The sequence below is a fragment of the Zea mays genome, chromosome 2, assembly GCF_902167145.1.
Source record: "Zea mays cultivar B73 chromosome 2, Zm-B73-REFERENCE-NAM-5.0, whole genome shotgun sequence".
NCBI classification, from domain to species: domain Eukaryota; kingdom Viridiplantae; phylum Streptophyta; class Magnoliopsida; order Poales; family Poaceae; genus Zea; species Zea mays.
Window position 1 is genome coordinate 204949881 of NC_050097.1, and position 27686 is coordinate 204977566.

The window sequence follows — 27686 nt, forward strand, 5'->3', positions numbered from 1 at the left end:
GCTTCCTGTCGGCGCAGTGAGATAGACGAAGGGTAGACCTCGCCGGTCTTTCCGCTTCCTGTCGGCGCAGCGAGATAGACGAAGGGGGGACCTCGCCGGTCTTTCTGCTTCCTGTCGCGCAGCGAGATAGACGAAGGCTGGAGCGGAGGGTAGCGTCTTCGCCTTCGCCCCAACATTTGCCCTCCGAGGGACCAGTTCGACTAAGTCATCTGGTGCCGAAGACGTCGCTAGATGGTGGAGACGCTGCCCTCGCTCGAAATGGTTCCTCGAGGGTTTTTGATGTGACCGTTGATGGACGCGGCACTGTTGGACTGTGGGTTTCCCGAAGCGCCGCGTCCTGTGTATAAAAAGGGGGGGCGGGGCGGCGCGGGTCAGGCTCTCTTTCTGCGCGCCGCAAAACCCTAGCCTCCTTTTGAAACCGCTCGTTCGCTAGACTGCCCTCCTTGCTCTTGCTCGTCGGAGATCTGGCCCGCGTCAAGCAGACCGCCCACCGCCGCCGATGGTACGTAGCCATGCCGTCCTCTTCCTCATCTGCTGCAAATACACCGCCGGCCGGCACATTGTCTGAGGACACTCTGAGCGACATGGCGGCGGAGGAGCTCCGTCCTGGTGATACAGTTGAGTTTGGCGTGTCGCGGATTTCCTCGGTCCGCGTCGAGGATATGCAGCAACTTGGATATTTTGGTGGTGGAGTGGGGCATGTTCTGGGGGCGGAGGAGGTCCTCGAGCCGGAAGGCGAGTTGGTCGTGTTTGAAGCGTTTTTCACCGCTGGCCTTCGTCTGCCTGCACATCGATTCGTGGCGGAGGTGCTGCGGAGATTCGAGGTCTAGGTCCACCAGTTGACGCCTAATGCTGTGGTGGCCTTGGCGAAGTATGTTTGGGCGGTGACTTCATATGGTGGTCAGCCCTCTACGGAGGTCTTCGTGAAGCATTACTGTCTGCATTGGCAAAAGAGGAAAATTGGACATGAGATTGCATAGTTTGGATCGTGCACGTTTACGCCTAGGACCGGCAAGACTTCGATGGAAGTCATGGAGTTGGTTCCCTGCGCCCGCAATAAGTGGGGCAACTGGTGGGATTTCTGGTTTTACGTTTCCGAAGGCGCAGTTGAAGAGCACCCAGGACTGCCCGTGGCCGTCATGTGTTCCCATTATTATGTGGCGTACCCGCAGTTTGAGGTGGCGGAGGATGATGAAGACGAGGGGGCCTTTCAGTGCGCTGCCCGCACGAGTAGCGGGCGTGATTTAGTGGAGGAATTTATTGGGTATGGGGTATGGCCCTTGGTGCATGGCTGGGCGCTGGGCGAAGTATGCCTTCGCAAGATGCCTTCCCGGGGCGGGCAGCGGGTGCGAAGTCCAGCCTTCGCGTTGGATTTGCATGGTCGGGATCCCACCGCATTCGTACGCGAAGCGGAATACGGTGCGGCGAGGATCGTGGGGCGCTATGTGCCGAGGACAGAGGGTGTGCGGAGCTAGGATATTCGTGGGGCCAACGATAGATTGAATCAGGTCTTCGAATTGAACGGCTTGCCATACGGTGGTTATCCTGGGGAAGACGCCGTCGACCGCCGCGGGAAAAGGCCAGTGGTCGTGACTGAAGAAGACCCCTCGCAGGAGGCCGCCCCAGCCGCTAAGAAGAGGAAATTAGGTACTGTAGTGGGGGAACTGGGGGTTTCCGATAGTTTTGCTATGGAGTTAATGGGGACGTGTGCAGCCCCCGGGGGAAGGATGTCTTCGCCCGAACTCCGCAAGTCTTCGGCACGAATGCTGGAGGTTACCGGGGGTTGATGGCCCAAGAATGTTCTGATCCCCCGCGCGGCTGGCGAAGACTTCTTTACGTCTCGCATGGCCCGTGACTTGAAGGTGTTTCCTTACGGACAGAATATTGCTGTTGTTGTGTCGGCAGTGATGAACAAGGACCGTCAAGACGATGCGCAGAAGCGCCGAGCGGTCGTCAGGATCGCAGATCCTAGGCGTGAGGCGAAGAGGGCGTGGGGGAGCGCGAAGGTTGCCGCCTCCGGCAGTAGCCAGCCGATGCCGGCTGCGAAACCGGTAGCGCCTGGATCCAGCAAGGCGTCGGCGAGCGCGAAGACTGTCGCCTCTGGCGGAACCAAGCCTCCCCCGGGTGGATCCGCGAAAGGACGGGAGCTGCCTTCGCCGGGGAGACGTGTTGGCGACTTCAGCACGGACATCAGTGTCGAGGTCTATTTTGTTTGTAAGTTTTTTTTGAGCAAGTTGTTTGACCGGTGATATGTCGCAGAGTCGGGTGAAGGGCAACTGGTTGTTGTCCCGCCTTCGGTGGCAACCGCGTTGCCAACGGCGGTGGCTGCGGCGAAGGGTGCCGCGCGAGACCTGTGGGCCGCTTTTTGCGTGAGCGGCGAGATTCCGTCAGCCGCTGCCGCCAAGGACGTGGCGGGCTCCATGTCCCAGCGGCTGAGGGAGGCGTCGCAGCAGCTGTCGCAGCAGTTGAAGCAGGTAAGTTGTGCTGGACTTCGACGTTTATTGTTTGCATGAGGTTTTGGGTCTCATGTGCTTTTGTTAGGCAGCCGACTTTGCCGACCGCGTGGCGTCGGGTGTCCTGACTGCAGATGTGGCTGTCGAAGTCGAGAGACTTCGGGCGCAGCACGCGGATGCCGTTCGGGAGAGGTCGACGACGGAAAGCAAGAACCGCAGGCTGGCGGAGAAAGTGGCCGCCTTGGAGGCCGAGAAGACGGACCTCCGGCGCCAGCTGGTGGAGGAGAGGAGGGAGGCGAACCAGGCCATCGCTGAGGCGCAGGCTGCGCAAGCGGAGGCCAAAGTGGCGCGGGCGGAGGGCAGTCTCACCAGTCAACGCGCCGAAGAGCTGGAGGCGAGGTTCAACGCCTTGCGCGACCGCATGGACAAGGCCGAGGCCTCTACGCGCTCGGAAGTTGAGCGGACGCACGCACAGTTCGTGGGCTCGTACCGCGAGCTGGATGCGCGGACTGCTGACTTCGAAGTACCCGACCGGGAAGCAGGCCTTCGCTTCCTCGAATGGTTGCAGGAGGAGCTGGTGGTGCTCCCGACCATTGTAGAGGGTTTCATGTCCTTCGCCTCCCTCGTCACCTGCGAGGGGGTCGTGAATGCGTTATCCCGTGAGGGCTGCAGGCACTACGAGGTCTTCGACCAATCAGACGAGAACTTTGAACGCGAGATCTTCAAGGCCGATGACCCTGTGGTGAAGCAGTCAGCGGGGGCACTTTTCGGTAGGATGTGGGGTCCGCATGGTCGGGAGGCGGTCAGGGAGCGATCCGACCGGGCGAGAGAGCAGGTGAAGGTCATTTTTGTGTGGTTGTGTGTGTGGGTATGCGTGGTTTTTGCTGAGTGACTGTGATGTTGCTGCAGATGGAGCGTGCTGAGGACGTCGAGGACTTTGGAGCTCTGGACGGCGCGCCGCCCGAGGCTACGGACGTCAATCTGGTGCTGCCCTCGGGTGTTGGTGAAGGCCTCTCGGCTGTGCCCATGCCTACTGTGGTTGGCGAGGACCCTGTGTCGGCCCCTACGCTGACGGTCTAAGATGCCTTGAAGGTGGTGGCTGAGACGGTAGTCGAAGACCCCACGGCCGCGGCCGTGCCTTCGCAGGTGGCTAAATAGGTGGTGGGGAGTTTGTAAATCTTGTCTGAGTGTTACTGAACTTCGGTTGCTGCGTAGGTTCAGGGTTTTGGGCCTGCGCACGCAACCGCTACTGACAATGCTAATTTGGTGGCTTCGACCTTGGTTGCTGAAGACGATTCTGACGATTCTGTGTCTAAGTGTTTTGAGTCTGATGATTCGGGGAGTTCGATTGTGTGGACAGAGGGGTCTTCGGATGAGGACTTAGACTATTTTGCAACATTGGATGTGGCTGCAGTGGAGACTTCTCTGCGTGTGACGGGTGAGGACATTCCGGGTGCGAGTGCTAGGTGTAGGCGGTGAAGGGCGGTGGCGAAGCGGAGAGTGAGTGAGTTGTCGTGAAGTGATAGGCGTCATCATGGTGAGGTGGAGGGTGGTCGTCTTCGTGTGGACGGGACTGCCAAACGGGAATTGTTGTCTTCGCCGGCTGGGGTGAGTGTAGGTGAGGGTGAGCTGCGAAATCTCTTTGAGGGTGAGGAATTGAGGATAATGTTGTTCAACTACAGGGAGATGGGTATCATCCCGAAGGTTGAGCCATTGTAATGTGTGATGCCCTCGCTGTGTGTGTAACTATGATTTGTATGATGAGGCTATGTGCCTTCGTTGATCTGGCCGCGCCCATAGGCGGCTTGTGTTCGGGTGCTTTTGGGGGAGTCTTCGACTTTGCGCATTTGTTAAGTTAGTCCGGCTGGACCCATAGGCGTATTTTGCACGGAGTCTTTTGGAGAAGACCTCGATTCTGCGCACTTGTGCTATTTCGGCTGCACCCGTAGGCGACGTTTGCACGGATAATCTTTTGTAGAAGACTTCGATTTCGCGCACTTATTGTGCTGTTCTGGCTGCACCCATAGGCGACTTTTGCGCGGGTAGTCTTTTGATTTTTCGCACTTAGTGCTATTCCGGCTGCACCCGTAGGCGACTTTTGCACGGATAGTCTTTTGGAAAAGACTTCGATTTTTCGCACTTATTGTGCTATTCCGGCTGCACCCGTATACGACTTTTGCGCGGAGTCTTTTGGGAAAGACTTCGATTTTTCGCACTTATTGTGCTATTCTGGCTGCACCCGTAGGCGACTTTTGCATGGATAGTCTTTTGGAAAAGACTTCGATTTTTCGCACTTATTGTGCTATTCTGGCTGCACCCGTAGGCAACTTTTGCACGGATAGTCTTTTGGACAAGACTTCGATTTTTCGCACTTATTGTGCTATTCCGGCTGCACCCGAAGGCGACTTTTGCGCGGATTGTCGCATGCCAGGGTAGTAAGCGCTGCCCCTCGCGGTGACTTTGGTGTGGTCGAATGCCGAAGACCGTCGATGCGGTCTTTTTCGACGTGTCTTAATTTTTGCGGGGGATTTTTGTGGGTATATTGCATGGCTCCGCCTCATTAAAAACCTCACCCCCTGGGAGGAAAAGAGTATGGGCCCGACTGATAATGTTTGGTTAATTACAAGGGCGTGATGGCCCTGAGGAGTCAAACAAAAAATTTGCGGAGATTATCTATGTTCCAGGAATGCTCCAGGTCTTCGCCAGATTGTGTTGTTAGCCTGTACGCGCTGGGAGACGACTTCGTCTTGACGATGAATGGTCCTTCCCACTTCGGCTCCAGCTTACCTCGTGACTCTTTCTGGGTTGTTCGGACGAGTACGAGGTCCCCTTCGTTGAATTCTCTCGGGACGACTGCGTGGTCGCGCCAGGTCTTTATTTGGGCTTGATATTTATTGAGAGCCTGCAGGGCGAAGACGCGGTCTCCATCGATGAGATCTTTGGAGGTTAGCTCATCTACGTCGGGTGAGGCTGAAGCGCTTGTCCTTGGGGACCCATGCTTGAGTTCCTGCGTTGTCATGGCCTCCGAGCCGTATAGCAGGCGAAAGGGAGTGAATCTGGTCGCCCGACACTCGGTTGTGTTCAGCGCCCAGACTGCTTCAGATAGCAGGTTGGCCCATTTACCCTTCTTGTCGTCGAGAAGCATTTTCTTGATCGCGGTGAAAATCTTGCCGTTGGCACGCTCCACGACGTCGTTGGATTGTGGGTGATATACTGAGGCGAAGGTAAGCTTGGTGCCAATGGAGAAGCAGAAGTCCCTGAAGTCTTGGCTATCAAATTGTTTGACATTGTTGTCGGGTACCATAATTAGGGGTACCCCCAACGCTCCTAATCATGGCTGGTAAACACCCTCAGACCAACTGACGGGTGCGGTTCAAGTCAAGGCTTCGTCTACCCAAGGGACGCGATCTCACCCGAGCCCAGCCTCGGGCTGGAGCAGTAGTCCCAGACGAGTTCACGCCTCGCCCGAGGGCCTCCTCAGGCAGCGGGCGTGAAAGGGAAATGTGCCCTTGGGCCATTTCTAAGTATTTTGGTGATTTAGTGTCCAACACAAGTGCCTAAGTGTAAAAAGGTGGACAAAGTACAAATCAAGGATAAAGGTATGTTTCTCAGACTTAGTACATTGTTTTATGGACTAATGTATTGTGTCTAAGTGCTGGAAACAGGAAAAATCCAATTGAAAATGCCTTGGCTCGAGCAGCCAAGACTTTGCTGAGTCTGGGAGCACCGGACTGTCCGGTGGTGCACCAGACACTGTCCGGTGCGCCAGGCTGGCTCGAGCGAAGTGGCCGCTCTCGGGAATTCACCGACGACGTACGGCTATAATTCACCGGACTGTCCGGTGTGCACCGGACTATCCGGTGAGCCAACGGTCGGCCGGGCCAACGGTCGGCCGCGCAATCTGCGCGGGACACGTGGCCGAGCCAACGGCTAGAAGGGGGCACCGGACTGTCCGGTGCGCCAACGGCTCTCAGGCTGCCAACGGTCGACTGCGCCATTTTTGGAAGGAAATCGGGCACCGGACAGTGTCCGGTGTGCACCGGACTATCCGGTGCGCCAGTCGACAGAAGGCAAGATCAGCCTTCCTAGATTGCTCTCAACGGCTCCTAGCTGCCTTGGGGCTATAAAAGGGACCCCTAGGCGCATGGAGGAGAACACCAAGTATCTCCTAAGCATTCCTAAGCACCAAGACATCGATTCCGCGCCTTTGATTCTTTGCGATAGCAATTAGAGCTCTAGTTGAGTGGTGAACTCATTGAGTTGTGTTGTGAGCTCTCGTTGCGACTTGTTTGCGTGGTGTTGCTGTGATTTCTTGTCTTGAGTGCGTTGCTAATCCCTCCCTTGCTCCGTGTTCTTTGTGAATTTCAAGTGTAAGGGCGAGAGGCTCCAAGTTGTGGAGATTCCTCGCAAACGGGATTGAGAAAAAGCAAGCAAAACACCATGGTATTCAAGTGGGTCTTTGGACCGCTTGAGAGGGGTTGATTGCAACCCTCGTCCGTTGGGACGCCACAACGTGGAGTAGGCAAGCGTTGGTCTTGGCCGAACCACGGGATAACCACTGTGCCATCTCTGTGATTGATCTTGTTGGTTATTGTGTTTTGTTGAAGATTCCTCTCTAGCCACTTGGCGGTTATTGTGCTAACACTTAACCAAGTTTTTGTGGCCTAAGTTTTAAGTGTTACAGGATCACCTATTCACCCCCCCTCTAGGTGTTCTCAATTGGTATCAGAGCCATTCTCTTCACAAAGGGACTAACCGCCCAAAGAGATGGATCCTAAGGGGAAGGGTATCGTGATCAACGACAAAGAGAAGGAATCCTTCGTCAACGAGCCAAAGGACGACGACCACAACGACAACGAGAGAAGGAAACCGGTTAATTCAAACTTTTCTTTTGACTACTCTCGTATTCCGCAAAGTTCAAATTCACATTTACTCTCCATTCCACTCGGCAAGCCTCCACACTTTGATGGAGAGGACTACGGATTTTGGAGCCACAAAATGCGTAGTCACCTATTCTCTCTCCATCCTAGTATATGGGAGATTGTAGAGAGTGGAATGCACTTTGATAGTACGGATAGTCCTGTGTTCATTAATGAGCAAATACATAAGAATGCACAAGCTACTACTGTTCTTCTAGCTTCTTTGTGCAGGGATGAATACCACAAAGTGAGCGGCTTGGATAACGCCAAGCAAATATGGGACACCCTCAAGATTTCTCACGAGGGGAACGACGTCACCTTGCTCACCAAAATGGAGTTGGTGGAGGGCGAGCTTGGACGGTTCGTGATGATAAGGGGTGAGGAGCCAACACAAACATACAACCGGCTCAAGACCCTTATCAACAAAATAAGGAGCTACGGAAGCACACGATGGACGGACCACGACGTCGTCCGACTGATGCTAAGGTCCTTTACCGTTCTTGATCCTCATTTGGTGAATAATATTCGTGAGAATCCCAGGTACACCAAAATGTCGCCCGAAGAAGTCCTTGGAAAATTCGTAAGCGTGCGAATGATGATCAAGGAGGCGAGGTACGTGGACGATGCTTTGAATGGTCCGATCAACGAGCCGCAACCCCTTGCTCTCAAGGCAACAAGAAGCAAGGAGGCGCTACCTAGCAAGGTGGCACAAATTGAGGCGGCCGGACTTAACGATGAAGAGATGGCCCTCATCATCAAGAGATTCAAGACGGCGCTAAAGGGTCGCAAGGGACAGCCAAGCAAGACCAAAGCCAAGGGGAAGCGCTCATGCTTCAAATGCGGTAAGCTTGGTCATTTTATTGCTAACTGTCCCGACAATGATAGTGATCAGGATCAAGGGAACAAGAGGGAGAAAAAGAAGAACTATAAGAAGGCAAAGGGCGAGGCACATCTAGGAAAGGAGTGGGATTCGGATTGCTCCTCCTCCGACTCCGACAATGAAGGACTCGCCGCCACTGCCTTCAACAAGTCATTTCTCTTTCCCAACGAGCATCACACATGCCTCATGGCGAAGGAGAAGAAGGTATGTACTCGAGATACCACTTACTCTTCTTCAAGTGATGATGATTCTAGCGATGAGGAAATAGATTACTCTAGCTTGTTCAAGGGATTGGATAGAAATAAAATTGATAAAATCAATGAATTGATTGATGCCTTGAATGAAAAGGATAGGCTTTTAGAAAAGCAAGAGGATTTGTTGTATGATGAACATGATAAATTTGTAGAGGCACAAAAATCCTATGCTTTAGAAGTTAAAAGAAATGAAATGCTTTCTTATGAACTATCTACTTGTCATGAAACCATTTCTACTTTACAAGGTGTTAACAATGATTTAAATGCTAAATTAGAAGTAGCAAATAAATCTAATTCTTGTGTAGAACACGTTATGATTTGCACTAGGTGTAAGGATTTTGATATTGATGCCTGTAGTGGACACCTAGTTTCAATTTCGAGATTGAATGATGAAGTAGCTAGTCTTAATGTCCAACTTAAGACTAGCAAAAGTGATTTTGATAAGCTAAAATTTGCAAGGGATGCCTACACGATTGGTAGACACCCCTCAATTAAGGATGGACTTGGCTTCAAGAGGGAAGCCAAGGACTTAACAAGCCATAAGGCTCCCATCTCCACCAAGGAGAAAGGGAAGGCCCCTATGGCAAGTAGTACTAAAAAGAACCATGCTTTTATGTACAATGATAGAAGACAGTCTCATAGGAGTTGTAATACTTTTGACTCACATGCCTATGATTCTTATGCTATGTATGCTTCCAGTTCTTCCTATATGCATTGTAGAGATATGCCTAAGAAAAATATTCATCATGTGCCTAGAAAGAATTTTGTTCATGCTCCTAGGAAAGTTATGAATGGACCCTCTACAATTTATCATGCTTTAAATGTTTCCATTGCTATTTGTAGAAAGGATAGGAAGATAGTTGCTAAGAAGTTAGGGGCAAAATGCAAGGGTGATAAAACTTGCATTTGGGTTCCTAAGACAATTTTGACTAACCTTGTAGGACCCAACAAGAGTTGGGTACCTAAGTCCCAAGCCTAAATTTGCCTTGCAGGTTTATGCATCCGGGGGCTCAAGCTGGATTATCGACAGCGGATGCACAAACCATATGACGGGGGAGAAGAAGATGTTCACCTCCTACATCAAGAATAAGGATTCCCAAGATTCAATCATATTCGGTGATGGGAACCAAGGCAAGGTGAAAGGTTTAGGCAAGATTGCAATATCCAATGAGCACTCTATCTCTAATGTGTTTTTAGTTGAGTCTCTTGGATATAATTTACTATCTGTCAGTCAATTATGTAATATGGGATATAATTGTCTATTTACAAATGTAGATGTGTCTGTCTTTAGAAGATGTGATGGTTCACTAGCTTTTAAGGGTGTACTAGACGGCAAACTTTACTTAGCTGATTTTGCAAAAGAAGAGGCCGGTCTAGATGCATGCTTAATGGCTAAGACTTGCATGGGCTGGTTGTGGCATCGCCGCTTAGCACATGTGGGGATGAAGAACCTCCACAAGCTTCTAAAGGGAGAACATGTGATAGGTCTAACCAATGTTCATTTCGAAAAAGATAGACCTTGTGCAGCTTGTCAAGCAGGTAAACAAGTGGGAGGAGCACATCACAGCAAGAATGTGATGACCACGTCAAGACCTCTGGAGCTGCTACATATGGACCTCTTCGGACCTGTCGCCTATCTGAGCATAGGAGGAAGTAAGTATGGTCTAGTTATTGTTGATGACTTTTCCCGCTTCACTTGGGTGTTCTTTTTGCAGGATAAGTCTGAAACCCAAGTGACCCTCAAGCGCTTCCTAAGGAGAGCTCAAAATGAGTTTGAGCTCAAAGTGAAGAAGATAAGGAGCGACAACGGGTCCGAATTCAAGAATCTTCAAGTGGAGGAGTTCCTTGAGGAGGAGGGGATCAAGCACGAGTTCTCCGCTCCCTACACACCTCAGCAAAATGGTGTGGTAGAGAGAAAGAACAGGACGCTCATAGATATGGCAAGGACTATGCTTGGAGAGTTCAAGACCCCCGAGTGCTTTTGGTCGGAAGCCGTGAACACGGCTTGCTACGCCATCAACCGGGTCTACCTTCACCGCCTCCTCAAGAAGACTTCATATGAGCTGCTAACTGGTAACAAACCCAATGTATCGTACTTTCGTGTATTTGGGAGTAAATGCTACATTCTAGTGAAGAAGGGTAGGAATTCCAAATTTGCTCCCAAAGCCGTAGAAGGGTTTTTATTAGGTTATGATTCAAATACAAAGGCGTATAGGGTCTTCAACAAATCATCGGGTTTGGTTGAAGTCTCTAGCGACGTTGTATTTGATGAGACTAATGGCTCTCCAAGAGAGCAAGTTGTTGATCTTGATGATGTAGATGAAGAAGACGTTCCAACGGCCGCGATACGCACCATGGCGATTGGAGAGGTGAGACCACAGGAACAAACTGAGCGAGATCAACCTTATTCCTCAACTATGGTGCATCCCCCAACTCAAGACGATGAACAGGTTCATCAACAGGAGGCGCATGATCAAGGGGGAGCACAGGATGTTCAAGTTGAAGAGGAAGAAGCACCTCAGGCACCTCCAACCCAAGTTCGAGCGACGATTCAAAGGGATCATCCCGTCGACCAGATATTGGGTGATATTAGCAAGGGAGTAACTACTCGTTCAAGATTAGTTAATTTTTGTGAGCATTACTCTTTTGTCTCTTCTATTGAGCCTTTCAGGGTAGAAGAGGCCTTGCTAGATCCGGACTGGGTGTTGGCCATGCAGGAGGAACTCAACAATTTCAAGCGCAATGAAGTTTGGACACTGGTGCCTCGCCCCAAGCAAAATGTTGTGGGAACCAAGTGGGTGTTCCGCAACAAACGGGACGAGCACGGGGTGGTGACAAGGAACAAGGCTTGGCTTGTGGCAAAAGGTTATGCCCAAGTCGCAGGTTTGGACTTTGAGGAGACATTCGCTCCTATGGCTAGGCTAGAATCAATTCGTATCTTGCTAGCATATGCCGCTCACCATTCTTTCAGGTTGTACCAAATGGATGTGAAGAGCGCTTTCCTCAACGGGCCGATCAAAGAGGAGGTGTACGTGGAGCAACCCCCTGGCTTCGAGGATGAACGGTACCCCGACCACATGTGTAAGCTCTCTAAGGTGCTCTATGGACTTAAGCAAGCCCCAAGAGTATGGTATGAATGCCTTAGAGACTTTTTAATTGCTAATGCTTTCAAGGTCGGGAAAGCCGATCCAACTCTTTTTACTAAGACGTGCGATGGTGATCTTTTTGTGTGCCAAATTTATGTCGATGACATAATATTTGGTTCTACTAATCAAAAGTCTTGTGAAGAGTTTAGCAGGGTTATGACACAGAAATTCGAGATGTCGATGATGGGCGAGTTGAACTACTTCCTTGGGTTCCAAGTGAAGCAACTCAAGGACGGCACCTTCATCTCCCAAACGAAGTACACGCAAGATTTGCTAAAGCGGTTTGGGATGAAGGACGCCAAGCCCGCCAAGACGCCGATGGGAACCGACGGACACACCGACCTCAACAAAGGTGGTAAGTCCGTTGATCAAAAAGCATACCGGTCCATGATAGGTTCTTTGCTTTATTTATGTGCTAGTAGACCGGATATTATGCTTAGCATATGCATGTGTGCTAGATTTCAATCCGATCCTAAGGAGTGTCACTTAGTGGCCGTGACGCGAATTCTTAGATATTTAGTCGCTACGCCTTGCTTCGGGATCTGGTATCCAAAGGGGTCTAACTTTGACTTGATTGGGTATTTGGATTCCGACTATGCTGGATGTAAGGTCGATAGGAAGAGTACATCGGGGACGTGCCAATTCTTAGGAAGGTCCCTGGTGTCATGGAATTCGAAGAAACAAACCTCTGTTGCCCTATCCACAGCTGAGACCGAGTACGTTGCCGCAGGACAGTGCTGCGCGCAACTACTTTGGATGAGGCAAACCCTCCGGGACTTTGGCTACAATCTGAGCAAAGTCCCACTCCTATGTGACAATGAGAGTGCTATCCGAATAGCGGAAAATCCTGTTGAGCACAGCCGCACAAAGCACATTGACATCCGGCATCACTTTTTGAGAGACCACCAGCAAAAGGGAGATATCGAAGTATTTCATGTTAGCACCGAGAACCAGCTAGCCGATATCTTCACTAAGCCGTTAGATGAAAAGACCTTTTGCAGGCTGCGTAGTGAGCTAAATGTCCTAGATTCGCGGAACTTAGATTGATTTATAGCATACATGTGTTTATGCCTTTGATCATGTTCCTTATGCATTTTGTTGTTTACTATGGTGCTCAAGTTGTACAAACACTTCCCGGACCTCACAAGTCCATGTGCAAGTGATGCACATATTTAGGGGGAGTTGTGTTACAACTTGATCCTTTGAGACTAACCATATGCTTGAGTTTGTTTGTTTTAGTCTCAAAGGAGGTTTGAAAGGGAAAAGGTGGACTTGGACCATGAAAGACTTCCACTGCACTCCGATGAGAGGGTAACTTATTCCAAGTTCATCTCATGTACTCTTATTGCCTTTGCGTTCTTATTTGAAGATTTTGGTGAGGCAATGGGGTTTAAGGGCCAAGATTGATCCCGTTTTGGTGCTTGATGCCAAAGGGGGAGAAAATAAAGGCCAAAGCAATAGATGGATCAGCTACCACTTGAGAATTTTTGAAAATTAGTAGATTAGAGCTTTTGGTTTGTCAAAACTATTTTATTTGTCTCTTATGTCCAAAGTTGGCCTCTTGTGGGGAGAAGTGTTGATTATGGAAAAAAGGGGGAGTTTTTGAAAACCTTGATCAAATTTCGTTGGAATACCTCTCTTTTTGTCTCTACAAGTGGATTTGACTTAGAGATAGGAATTTGAGTTTGATTTGCAAAAACAAACCAAGTGGTGGCAAAGAATGATCCATATATGTCAAAATTGAATCAAAACAATTTTGAGTTCTTATTGGAATTGATTTCGTACTTGTTCTACTTGCTTTATGTTGTGTTGGCATAAATCACCAAAAAGGGGGAGATTGAAAGGGAAATGTGCCCTTGGGCCATTTCTAAGTATTTTGGTGATTTAGTGTCCAACACAAGTGTCTAAGTGTAAAAAGGTGGACAAAGTACAAATCAAGGATAAAGGTATGTTTCTCAGACTTAGTACATTGTTTTATGGACTAATGTATTGTGTCTAAGTGCTGGAAACAGGAAAAATCCAATTGAAAATGCCTTGGCTCGAGCAGCCAAGACTTTGCTGAGTCTGGGAGCACCGGACTGTCCGGTGGTGCACCGGACACTGTCCGGTGCGCCAGGCTGGCTCGAGCGAAGTGGCCGCTCTCGGGAATTCACCGACGACGTACGGCTATAATTCACCGGACTGTCCGGTGTGCACCGGACTGTCCGGTGAGCCAACGGTCGGCCGGGCCAACGGTCGGCCGCGCAATCTGCGCGGGACACGTGGCCGAGCCAACGGCTAGAAGGGGGCACCGGACATGTCCGGTGTGCCAACGGCTCTCAGGCTGCCAACGGTCGACTGCGCCATTTTTTGGAAGGAAATCGGGCACCGGACAGTGTCCGGTGTGCACCGGACTGTCCGGTGCGCCAGTCGACAGAAGGCAAGATCAGCCTTCCTAGATTGCTCTCAACGGCTCCTAGCTACCTTGGGGCTATAAAAGGGACCCCTAGGCGCATGGAGGAGAACACCAAGTATCTTCTAAGCATTCCTAAGCACCAAGACATCGATTCCACGCCTTTGATTCTTTGCGATAGCAATTAGAGCTCTAGTTGAGTGGTGAACTCATTGAGTTGTGTTGTGAGCTCTCGTTGCGACTTGTTTGCGTGGTGTTGCTGTGATTTCTTGTCTTGAGTGCGTTGCTAATCCCTCCCTTGCTCCGTGTTCTTTGTGAATTTCAAGTGTAAGGGCGAGAGGCTCCAAGTTGTGGAGATTCCTCGCAAACGGGATTGAGAAAAAGCAAGCAAAACACCGTGGTATTCAAGTGGGTCTTTGGACCGCTTGAGAGGGGTTGATTGCAACCCTCGTCCGTTGGGACGCCACAACGTGGAGTAGGCAAGCGTTGGTCTTGGCCGAACCACGGGATAACCACCGTGCCATCTCTGTGATTGATCTTGTTGGTTATTGTGTTTTGTTGAAGATTCCTCTCTAGCCACTTGGCGGTTATTGTGCTAACACTTAACCAAGTTTTTGTGGCCTAAGTTTTAAGTGTTACAGGATCACCTATTCACCCCCCCCCTCTAGGTGTTCTCAGGGCGCCCCCTTGGCTCTCCCGAAGCCCGGCTCGGGCAGGCTTCGTTGTGAAGCAACCTTGGCCAGACCGCCTCACCAACCGACCACTTCGCAGGCGCATTCAATGTAGGGGACGCCTGACGCCGTATTCTGACACACGCACCACAGTCGGCCAGGCCGAAGTGACCGCAGTCACTTCGCCCCTCTTCTTTACTGTCTGATGTGACAGGAAAACAACGCCGCTCGCCCTGCTCCGACTACCGTGTCAACCACCCAGGCGAAGACTGACAATAAGTCACGATCAACCACCGAGTTCGGCCCTGGGCGCAACAGGAAGCTCCGCCTCGGCCGACCTCAGGCTCCGGCCTCGGGAGGTGGTCTCCGCCTCGCCCGACCCCCGGACTCGGCCTCGACCTCAGGCTCCAGCCTCGGGAGGAGGTCTCCGCCTCGCCCGACCCCTGGACTCGGCCTCGACCTCGGTCTTGGGAGGAATCGCGTCCTCGCCCGACCCCGGCCTTGGCCTCAAGAGAAGTCTCCGCCTCGCCCGACCTTGGGCTCGGACCGACCGCGCCAACAGGGGATACATCATTACCCTATTCCTAGCCTGCTCAGGCTACAAGGAACAAGACCAGCATCCCATCTGGCTTACCCCGGCGACGGGTAATGATGGTGCCCCGCATCCACCATAACGCCGGTGGCTCTCAACCCCTTACGGCAGCAAGGAGACGTCAGCAGGATCCTTGCCGCACTGCCAGCTGTGCTCCTACAGGACTCAGGCGCTCCTCCGACGGCCACGCCATCACGCGTACAGGGCCCAAGCTTTCCCCCGACAGCCACGTTGGCATGTACATAGGGCTTAGGCACTCCTCTGCTGGACACGTTAGCGCATAGCTACGCCCCCTGTTGTACGTCTGGACCCTCTCCTTGCGTCTATAAAAGGGAGGTCCAGGGCCATCCTGAGGGGGGTTCGCGCGGGGGAAGGGGCGGACGAACGAGCTCCCGCTCTCTGTCTCTCTCTCTCTCCCTCACGCGACGCGCTTGTAACCCCTACTACGAGCGGCACCCCTGGTGCAGGATAATACAAGGCTTGTCCCACCTCTTGTGTTCCATCCCGCGCCGACCCATCTGGGCAGGGGCACGCAGCGTTTTCACTCATTGATCCAGGGACCCCCCGGGTCCGAAACGTCGACAGTTGGCGCGCCAGGTAGGGGCCTGCTGCGTGTTAACGAACACCTTCCCGTTGAGTTCCAGATGGGGAGTCTTCAGCAATCTCTTCAGCCTGGGACGGTGCTCCGCTTTGGGAGTCTCGAGTTCATGTCCCTCGATGGCAGCTACAACATGGTACTTCTCCCCCCGCGGTGCGACGATAATGACGGTCTCCGACTCGCCCGGCGGCGGCGAGCTCGGTGACAGCATCTCCCTGCGACGGAAGAGGAGCGATCCGGTCGTCCTCGCCACCCTCCTCGCCGGAGGAGGCGGAGACGAGGCAACCATGGCCACGCAGGAGGCGGCACCTTGACGGCTGTTGCACCAGAGCGAGTCGACGACGCCGGCACTCCCCCAGGGGACATGTCGGGCATTTCCCTCACACCTGAGACGACGGCGGGTGTCACTTCCCCGCGACGTGTCAGCCCCAAGCAGACTGACGACGCCAACACCCTCGCAAAGGATCTGCTGGGCGTTACCCTCGTACCTAAGATGACGGTGTGCTCTGCCCCCGACGTGACTTCACCACCGTCCATCGACCAAGAGGTACCGTCCGTTTTCCATCCCGTACCTTTTCGATTCAGCTTCGATCCACCTAGCGACCCCGCTACAGTGAGCGCCTTCGTAAAGGCGTATCCAAACCTTCCGGGGTACCACATGTGGTCGACCTGGGACCGACTGACAGCCATCTCAATCTTCGGATCGGCGGGTTCCGAGGAAGAGGACGACCCCAACTCCGGTTGGGATTTCTCTAGCCTCAATGACCCCGGTGCCATGCGGGACTTCATGATCGCATGTGACCATTGCCTCTCCAGTTGTTCTGACGATGGCCATGACCTTGACGACGAAGGTTACGGCCCAAGTCACGAATGTTTCCACGTCGATCAGGGAGATCACAACGAAGGCAACCACCTCGGTATGCCAGAGGTTGACGATCCCCCTGGGCCCGCATCTCGCGTTGACATCCTGCGGGAGCTAGCTGTGGTCCCAGTCCCTGCGGGGGTTTAGGACATACAGCTCAAGCAAATCCGTGAGATGCAGGCCTGGATCGATGGGAAAGCAGGCCGACTTGTGCAGCTCCGACAGAACATCGAACAGGAGTGGGCAGGCCGAACACTCGCCGGAGAAGCCTGTCATCGGGCCCAAGACATCCAGCGCCGCATCGTCGACAATGCCAGGGCAGCGCTGCCCCCGGCCGTCAGTGGGTCCGGCCAGGACCTAGCTGCAGCGGCGATGCTACTTCGAGCCATGCCAGAACCATCCACCACCGAGGGACGGCGCATCTAGGGCGAACTCAAGGATCTCCTGGAAGGCATCGCAGTTCGACGAGCCGAGAGCTCCGCCTCCTGGAGGCGAGCTGACCCCTTGGAGCATCACACGGTGTCCTCCCGACGCATTCTGGAAGCCTCGATCCATCCCGAGCACACGCGGGACGAGGCGCCTGCCGCCCGGGATCACCTCGGCAACGAGCAACGCCATCTTGACCATCGAGCCCGCCTTGACGAGAAGGTGCGCCAAGGCTACCATCCCAGGCGTGGGGGACGCTGCAACAGCGAGGAGGATCGCAGTCCTTCGCCCGAACCACCCGGTCCGCGGGTCTTCAGCCGGGCCATACAACGAGCATCGTTCCCTGCCTATTTCCGAGCCCCGACTACCATCACCAAGTACTCGGGGGAGACGAGGTCGGAGCTGTGGCTCGCGGACTACCGACTGGCATGCCAGTTGGGAGGGGCAGATGATGACAACCTCATCATCCGTAATCTACCCCTTTTCCTCTCCGACGCCGCCCGAGCCTGGCTGGAGCATCTGCCTCCTGCGTAGATCTCCGACTGGGGCAATCTGGTCAAGGCTTTCGTGGGAAACTTCCAAGGCACGTACGTGCGCCCTGGGAACTCGTGGGATCTCTGAAGCTGCCGCCAGCAGCCAGGGGAGTCCCTCCGAGAGTACATTCGGCGGTTTTCGAAGCAGCGCACCGAGCTGCCCAACGTTACCGACTCGGATGTCATCGGGGCTTTACTTGCCGGCACCACATGCCGAGACCTGGTGAGCAAACTGGAGTGCAAGACTCTCACCCGTGCGAGCGAACTGATGGACGTCGCCACCAAGTTCGCCTCGGGTCAGAAGGCGGTCGAAGCCATCTTCCGAAAGGACAAGCAGCCTCAGGGAGAGTCGAAGACAGAGGCTCCCGAGGCGTCCGCCCAGCGGGGCACGAAGAAGAAGGCCAAGAACAAGTCGCAAGCGAAGCGCGACGCCACTGACGTGAATCTCGTCGCTGCGGCCGAGCACAAAAACCCTCGAAAACCTCCTGGAGGGGCCGACGCGTTCGACAAGATGCTCAAGGAGCCGTGCCCAATCACTAGGGTCCCGTCAAGCACACCCTCGAAGAATGTGTCATGCTCCGGCGCTACTTCCATAAGACCGGGCCCCCGGCGGAAGATGGCAAGGGCCATGACAACGACAAGAAGGAGCGCGACAAGGAAGAGGAGTTCCCGAAGGTCCACAACTGCTTCATGATTTATGGTGGGCAGGCGGCGAATGCCTCGGCTCGGCACCGCAAGCAGGAGCGCCGGGAGGTCTGCTTGGCGAAGGTGGCAGTGCTAGTCTACCTAGACTGGTCCGACAAGCCTATCACCTTCGACCGAGGCGACCACCCCGACTTCGTGCCAAGCCCAGAAAGGTACCCGCTCGTCGTCGATCCGATCATCGGCAATGTTAGGCTCTCCAAAGTCCTCATGGACGGAGGCAGCAGCCTTAACATCATCTACGCCGAGACCCTGGAACTCTTGGGGGTCGACAGGTCCGAGGTCCGGGCTGGTGCGACACCCTTCCACAGGATCGCGCTTGGGAAGCGAATCCTGCCCCTCGGACGGATCGACTTACCCGTCTGCTTCGGGACTCCCTCTAACTTCCGAAAGGAAACTCTCACCTTCGAGGTCGTTGGGTTCTGAGGAACCTACCATGAGGTGTTGGGAAGACCATGCTACGCCAAGTTCATGGCCGTCCCCAACTACACCTACCTCACGCTCAAGATGTCGGGCCCGAACGAGATCATCACCATCAGATCCACGTACCTCCACACGTACGAATGCGACATGGAGTGTGTGGAGTACGCTGAGGCCCTCGCCGAGTCCAAGGCCCTCATCGCCGACCTGGAACGCCTCTCCAAGGAGGCACCCGACGCGAAGCGGCACGCCGGCAACTTCGAACCAGTTGAGGCGGTCAAGTTCGTCTCTCTCGACCCCAGCAACGACACCAACAAGAAAGTCTGGATCGACACCGAGCTCGGCCCCAAATAGGAAGCAGTGCTTGTCGACTTTCTCCACGTGAACGCTGAAGTCTTTGCGTGGAGTCCCTCGAACATGCCCGGCATACCGAGGGATGTCGCCAAGCACTCACTGGACATCAGAGTTGGAGCCCGACCCGTGAAGCAAACCTTGCGCCGTTTTGACGAAGAAAAGCGCAGGGCCATAGGCGAGGAGATCCACAAGCTACTCGCGGCAGGGTTCATCAAAGAGGTATTCCATCCCGAATGGTTAGCTAACCCTGTTCTTGTAAGGAAGAAGGGTGGGAAATGGAGGATGTGTGTAGACTACACTGGTCTAAACAAAGCATGTCCGAAATATCCCTACCCTCTACCTCGCATCAATCAAATCGTAGACTCCACTGCTGGGTGCGAAACCCTGTCATTCCTCGATGCCTACTTAGGCTATCACCAAATCAAGATGAAAGAGTCCGACCAGCTCGTGACTTCTTTTATCACACCTTTTGGCATGTACTGTTACACTACAATGCCATTTGGTCTGAGGAATGCAGATGCCACCTACCAGAGGTGCATGAACCACGTGTTCGGAGAGCACATCGGCAGAACGGTCGAGGCTTACGTCGATGACATCGTTGTCAAGACGAAGAAAGCCTCCTACCTCCTCTCCGACCTTGAAACGACATTCAAGTGTCTGAGAGTGAAAGGCGTGAAACTCAATCCCGAGAAGTGTGTCTTCAGAGTCCCCCGAGGCATGCTCTTAGGATTCATCGTCTCCGAGCGGGGCATCGAGGCCAATCCGGAGAAAATCGCGGCCATCACCAACATGGGACCGATCAAAGATTTGAAAGGAGTACAGAGGGTCATGGGATGCCTTGCGGCTCTGAGCCACTTCATCTCACGCCTTGGTGAGGAAGGCTTGCCTCTGTACCGCCTCTTAAGGAAGGCCGAGTGTTTCACTTGGACCCCCGAGGCCGAGGAAGTCCTCGGAAACCTTAAGGCGCTCATTACAAATACACCCATCCTGGTGCCCCCCGCTGCAGGAGAAGCCCTCTTGATCTACGTAGCCGCGACCACTCAGGTGGTCAGTGCCGCGATCATAGTCGAGAGACGAGAAGAAGGGCATGCACTGCCCGTCTAGAGGCCAGTCTACTTCATCAGCAAAGTGCTTTCCGAGACCAAAGTCCGCTAACCACAGATCCAGAAGCTGCTCTACGTAGTGATTCTGACACGGCGAAAGTTGTGACACTACTTCGAGTCTCATCCGGTGACTGTGGTGTCATCCTCCCCCCTGGGGGAGATCATCCAGTGCCGTGAGGCCTCGGGTAGGATAGCAAAGTGGGCAGAGGAGCTCATGGGCGAAACGCTATCATTCGCTCCTCAAAAGGCCATAAAATCCCAGGTCTTAGCAGACTTCCTGGCTGAGTGGACTGACACCCAGTTACCGACAACTCCAATCCAACCCGAGCTCTGGACCATGTACTTCGATGGGTCACTCATGAAAACAGGGGCAAGCGCTGGCTTGCTCTTCGTTTCACCCCTCGGAAAGCATCTCCGCTACGTCATTCGTCTCCATTTTCCGGCATCAAACAACGTGACCGCTTTCGAGGCTCTGGTCAACGGGCTGCGCATCACCATCGAGCTTGGGGTCCGGCGCCTCGACGCTCGTGGCGACTCGCAGCTTGTCATCGACCAAGTCATGAAGAACTCCCACTGTCGTGACCAGAGGATGGAAGCATGCGACGAAGTCCGGCACCTGGAAGACAAGTTCTACGGGCTGGAGCTCAACCACATCGCCCGACGGTACAATGAGACTGCGGACGAGCTGGCGAAGATAGCCTCAGGGCGGACGACGGTTCCCCCGGACGACTTCTCCAGAGACCTACATCAACCATCCATCAAGACCAACGACGCGCCTGAGCCCGAGGAAGCCTCGGCCCAGCCCGAGGTACCCTCGGCCGAGCTCGAGGTACCCTCGGCCATCAAGGAAGAGGCCTTGCCCATCGAGGAGGAACAGAATGGGGTCACGCCAGATCCGAACTGGCAGACCCTGTACCTGGAATATCTCCTCCGAGGAGAGCTTCCCCTCGACAAGACCAAAGCTCGGCGGCTGGCTCGGCGCGCCAAGTCATTCGTCTTACTGGGTGATGAAAAGGAACTATATCACCGCGGCCCCTCAGGCATCCTCCAACGATGCATATCCACCACTCAAGGACGAGAGCTGTTGCAAGAAATACACTCGGGGGCTTGCGGCCACCACGCAGCGCCTCGAGCCCTCGTGGGGAATGCCTTCCGACAAGGTTTCTACTGGCCAACCGCGGTGGCCGGCGCCATTAGGATTGTACGCTCCTGCCGGGGGTGTCAATTCTACGCAAAGCAAACACGCCTGCCCGCTCAGGCCCTACAGACGATACCCATCACCTGGTCGTTTGTTGTGTGGGGTCTAGACCTCATCGGTCCCTTGAAGAAGGCACCCGGGGGTTGCTCGCAACTGTTGGTCGCCATCGACAAATTCTCCAAGCGGATCGAGGTCCGACCCTTGACTAGCATCAGGTCCGAGCAGGCGGTGGTGTTCTTCACCAACATCATCCATCGATTCGGGGTCCCAAACTCCATCATCACCGACAATGGCACGTAGTTCACTGGAAAAAAGTTCCTGGACTTCGGCGACGACCACCACATCCGTGTGAACTGGGCCGCCATAGCTCACCCCATGACGAATGGGCAGGTGGAGCGTGCCAATGATATGATTTTGCTGGGACTCAAACCGAGGATCTACAACGACCTCAACAAGTTCGGCAAGCGATGGATGAAAGAGCTACCCTCGGTAGTCTGGAGTCTGAGGACGACGCCGAGCTGAGCCACGGGTTTCTCGCCGTTTTTTCTAGTCTATGGGGCCGAGGCCGTCCTCCCCACGGACTTAGAATACGGCTCCCCGAGGACCATGGCGTACGACGACCGAAGCAACCAGACCAGCTGCAAGGACTCGCTGGACCAGCTCGAGGAGGCACGAGACGTCGCCTTACTACATTCGGCACGGTACCAGCAGTCGCTGCGGCGCTACCACGCCCGAAGCGTTTGGCCCCGAGGCTTCCAAGTGGGAGACTTGGTGCTTCGTCTGCGACAGGACGCCCGAGGGCGCCACAAGCTCACTCCTCCCTAGGAAGGGCCCTTCATCATCGCCAAGATCTTGAAGCCCAGAACATACAAGCTAGCCAACGACCAAGGCGAGGTCTACGACAACGCTTGGAACATCCAACAGCTACGTCGCTTCTACCCTTAAGATGTTTCAAGTCGTTCATATACCTCGTTTGTTAGAAATATGCCCTAGAGATAATCATAGAGATGAGCATATTTCTTTGTATCCATGATATATATATTACTTAATTGAATATCCATGGAAGGCACCTTGTATTGATTAGCAATTATGTGAATTGTTTGTGAGATTCTTTACTTATATGGTTATTCTAAATGATGTCCCTAGTCAGAGTCGATGACTAGCACATGTATTAGTTGATGACTACATTTCACAAGTCATGAACATGGAGATGTTAAACTAATAATGTGGGTGCATGTATGACATGAGGCTGGACCGACCCAACGTGAGATATTGTAATATAGTTCTCTTCTTGCAACATGAATATTGTATCCTTAGACCTGAGATTGTCGCATGTTCTCAAGATGTGAATTGACTTACTTAGGGACTATCAAACGATATCCCGTAACTGGGTAGTTATAAAGGTAGTTTTGGGTTTGTCAGGAAGCATGCTATGAGGCATGGTCAGTCAAGATGGAATTTGTCCCTCTCTTTGTGAGAGAGATATCTCTGGGCCCCTCGAGTGATTGGATCAAGAAATGCATGGCCGTGCTAGGGTTAAGAGTTAACCATTGAAAGGATTCCAATTCACAGTATCGAGAAAGAGAGGTCAGCTTAGAGCCAGACCAAATATCGTGAGACAAAGGGAACAGCATGTATGTAATGTCGCAATGGTTCGTCTGATATGATCTTTACGTACACATAGGAGTTGACATGTCTTGCTAGAGGCCGCTGTCAATTATTGGGCCAAGTAAGAGTACTCGGGCTATGTCTATTTGTACGTGAACCTATAGGGTCACACACTTAACGGGAAGGAAGCCTAATTCGGATTAGATCCGAAATTAGACTGGGCTTTAGGGTTAATGATGGGCCTCGGCGTCAGAAGCCCACCATAACGCCTATATAATGAGGGACGGGGGCACGGTTAAGGATAACCTAATTCGCCACCTGCGAACTAACAGCCGCCGCCCACCTCTCGCCCTCGCCAAGCCGCCGTCGCGAACCTAGCAGTTCGGTACGCGGCGCTTCCTCCCTGTACGTGTGGATACCTCGGAGGTGTTGCATCTGGAGCACTTGGACGAACCGTGCGAGGACGTGAAGGACGCCGGTGACTGCACGGCACTGCTCGACGCGTTCGTCTACATCGAGACGTCTTCCGCTGCTCTGCGCGTCTAGTGGTAATTCCATGACCTATAACCGCAGTAGTTCTTGGTATTATGGGGTTGAAAATTTTGTTTTGCGCTAGTGTAGCCTCCCCGTAATCCTACAGTGGTATCAGAACCAGGTTCTGCGTAGTTTTAGGTCTGGATCTAGGTTCATGAGATGGATCTACTTGATGCACGGTTTGATTAGATCAACTGGTAATAAAGGGTTGAAGTAGATTACATCGGATATGACTGGAGAGATCAGTTCGTCCTTCTCTGTTGTATGCACGACTTGCCCCTACCGGCTGGCATCACCATCAGGGCTAACTGCGTACACAACCAGCAGATTGACGTAACAGATCAACGTCATGAGTGTAATCTTCTTCGGGTCGAAAGTCTCGGATTTGGGTTGATTTGATCAACCGCATGAGATTTCCAGTGGAATTTCCATACATACGATGCATGGAATCCTGTGAGGTTTTCAGGGCGCTGCCCTGAGACCCGCGGGGGGCGGCTCCCCCCTCGACCCCCCGCCCGCGGGGACCGCCGTGGCTATCTGCTGAAGTGGCGAACGTATAGAAACGTGTTTGTCTAACCTGTTTTTGCAGGACATCTTGTGATCGGTATGGCTATTGTGTATATGATGCATGTTAATAAATTATTCATGACCTGCGTGTCGTGACCAGGGCAATACGGCTGGAGCCACATGTATTGTCCAAATTTAATGTAATGACCTGCGTGTCAACATGTGATGATCCAAAGCGTATATGTAATTTGTTTACCAGCATACGTTAGATAGGTCTTGAAGGACTCATCACCTGGAGGATGGCATACCTATATCATGGAGATGGAGATCATCGTGATGGACAGATTTTTGGAGATGGGGATCACCATGTGACAGCAAGCCATACCGAATCACAACTGTTGTGTGAATGCCATTCTTATTGTTCTACTTGTTTATATTGCATATATGTCCTTGCGTGCGATGTTATAAGTAGGACGATCCCTCATAAATGTTTAAGCTTTAATGCCTCTCCAAACCTTGCACTATCATAAGTCTTGTACAATTGGTGGTGGGTCTATGAAATTAGGGTGCCACCAGTTTTCCTTGACTAGATAGGTTTGTATCGGATACGAACTGCAGAAAGGGTTGGTTAACTTAAACAAAGTCAGCTTAATGGTTAAGGACTTTGAGGCATAAGGTTGGGAGCCGAGACATAGAGATGTCACCCAACAACAGGAGTCATATATATGATATGATTAGCAAGGAGTTGCTTACCGATCTACCTTGTCTTCTAGCGGTGATGCTAAAGCTCACTAGTAGACTTGTTAGTTGTGGGTTCTGAATCACTAAGTATCAATCGAGGGATATTGATTTTAGTGGGAGTAGACTATTAAATGTTTAATATGATTTACTCTGTCATGGATATTTTTGTCTTAGTATTTTGCATTATTTTGTTGAAGATAAATGGCACCTAGCACACCAACATTTACTTTGCGATCAATTCTTGAAAAGGATAAGTTAAATGGAACAAACTATACGGATTGGATCCATAACCTGAGAATTGTTCTCAGGGCTGAAAAAAAGGAAGACGTTCTAGACACCCCACTACCAGAGGATCCTGGTGAAAATGCAACTGCTGCAGCTAAAACCGCTTACAAGAAAGCAATGGATACTAATCTTGAAGTGAGTTGCCTAATGCTTGCTTGCATGGGGCCTGAGCTGCAGATGCAGTTTGAGACAAACCATGAGGTACACGATATGATCGTGGCGCTCAAGGATATGTTCCAGACTCAGGCTAGGACTGAAAGGTTCAATGTGTCCAAAGCCTTTCTGGAATGCAAGCTAGCAGAAGGCGCAACAGTTGGGCCACACGTAATCAAAATGGTTGGTTACAGTCAGAGGTTGGAGAAGCTAGGCTTCCCAATAAGCCAAGAGTTGGCCACTGACTTCATTTTGGCATCTCTTCCGCCCAGCTATGGAAACTTCATCACGAACTACCATATGCATGGGGCGGAGAGGGGCCTCAATGAACTATGTGGCATGCTGAAAACTGCAGAGGGGGACATAAAGAAAAGCGCTGGCAGCAGCGGCCATGTGATGGCGGTCCAAAACAAACCCAACTTTAAGAAGAAGGGTAAAACTCAAAAGAAGAAGGGCAAGGCAAAGGATACAGTATCCAAGCCAAATCAAAAGCCTAAGGCTGGACCAGCTGCAGATGCAGAGTGCTTTTATTGCAAAGAACTTGGTCACTGGAAAAGGAATTGCAAGCAGTACTTGGCCTCTATTAAGGATCACGGCGGTAAGGGTACAGCCGCAGCAGGTACACTTGCTATTCACATTACAGAAATTTTTCTTGCTGATTCTTATATTAATTCTTGGGTATTTGATACCAGATCGGTTGCCCATATTTGCAATTCGATGCAGGGAATGATAAGAAGTAGAAGCGTGAAAAGAGGAGAAGTTGATTTCTGGGTAGGCAATAATGCAAGAGTTGCTGCGTTGACCGTCGGGACGATGCAACTCCACCTCCCATCAGGATTTATTTTGGAGTTAAATAATTGTTATCTAGTTCCTAGTATGAGTCGAAACATTATGTCTCCTTCATGTTTGATGAAGGATGGTTATTCATTTGCGAGTGAAAACAATGGTTGTGTGATCTCTAAGAATGGCATGTTTGTGGCTTTTGCATCCATTATGAATGGGTTATTCATTTTAAATCTTGATGATACACCTATCTGTAATATTAGTGCTAAAAGGCCTCGGCCTAATGATTTAAGTCCTACCTACATGTGGCACTGTCGTTTGGGTCATATAAGTGAGAATCGCATGAAGAAGCTTCATTCTGATGGGCTTTTAACTTCGTTTGATTTTGAATCATACGAGACATGTGAAGCTTGCTTACTTGGTAAGATGACCAAGGCGCCTTTCACGGGTTTACCGGAGAGGACATTAGATTTATTGGAACTCATACATACTGATGTGTGCGGACCAATGAGTACGACAGCTAGGGGAGGATTCCAATACTTCATAACCTTCACTGATGATTTTAGTAGATATGGGTATGTCTACTTAATGAAACACAAGTCTGAATCCTTAGAAAAGTTCAAAGAGTTTCAGAATGAAGTAGAAAATCAGCGTGGCAAGAAAATTAAAGCACTGCGATCAGATCGTGGTGGTGAATATTTGAGTCATGAGTTTAGCAATCATCTAAAGAGTTGTGGAATTGTTCCACAGCTTACGCCGCCTGGAACGCCTCAGAGGAATGGCGTGTCTGAGCGACGTAATCGGACTTTATTGGATATGGTTCGATCAATGATGAGCCAGTCGGACCTACCTTTGTCGTTTTGGGGATACGCTCTAGAAACAGCAGCTTTCACACTAAATAGGGTACCATCTAAGTCCGTAGTTAAGACACCATATGAGATGTGGACTGGGAAGACTCCCAGTTTGTCTTTTCTGAAGATTTGGGGTTGTGAGGTTTACGTCAAGCGACTACAGTCGGATAAACTCACTCCAAAATCGGACAAGTGCATGTTCGTGGGATATCCAAAGGAAACTTTAGGATATTACTTTTACCACCGGTCAGAGGGAAAAGTGTTTGTCGCCCGGAACGGTGTGTTCTTAGAGAAAGAGTTTCTCAAAAGAGAGAAAAGTAAACAAAAGGTGTATCTTGAAGAAGTTCAGGATGAGTCAGTGGGACAAGATTCAACAAGTGATGCTAATGTAGCAGAACAAGTTGAGACGTCTATGGCAAGAGAATCACCACCACAACCACGAAGGTCAGCAAGGCTTCGCGAGGCACGAGGAGAAGTGCTATTGTTGGGCAATGGGGAAGTGTTGTTGTTAGACAACGACGAACCTGCAACATATTCAGAAGCGATGATGGACCCAGATTCCGAGAAATGGCATGTCGCCATGAGATCCGAGATAGATTCCATGGGAGAAAATCAAGTTTGGAACTTGGTTGACCCGCCTGATGGTGTTAGACCTATAGAATGCAAATGGATCTATAAGAAGAAGAAAGACATGGATGGAAATGTTCACATCTATAAGGCT

General features: G+C 51.8%; 1 protein-coding gene across 1 annotated transcript; it reads left to right on the forward strand.

Moving 5' to 3' along the window:
* Positions 1 to 512: 512 nt before the first annotated feature.
* LOC118476259 (uncharacterized) lies at positions 513 to 27686 on the forward strand (the record flags this gene model as incomplete). The annotated part of the gene is made up of 6 exons (XM_035965092.1): positions 513 to 719; positions 1881 to 2201; positions 2542 to 2685; positions 3363 to 3491; positions 25407 to 25929; positions 26797 to 27686. Coding segments are annotated over exons 1-6 (2214 nt in total), but the record flags the coding sequence as incomplete, so codon positions are not given.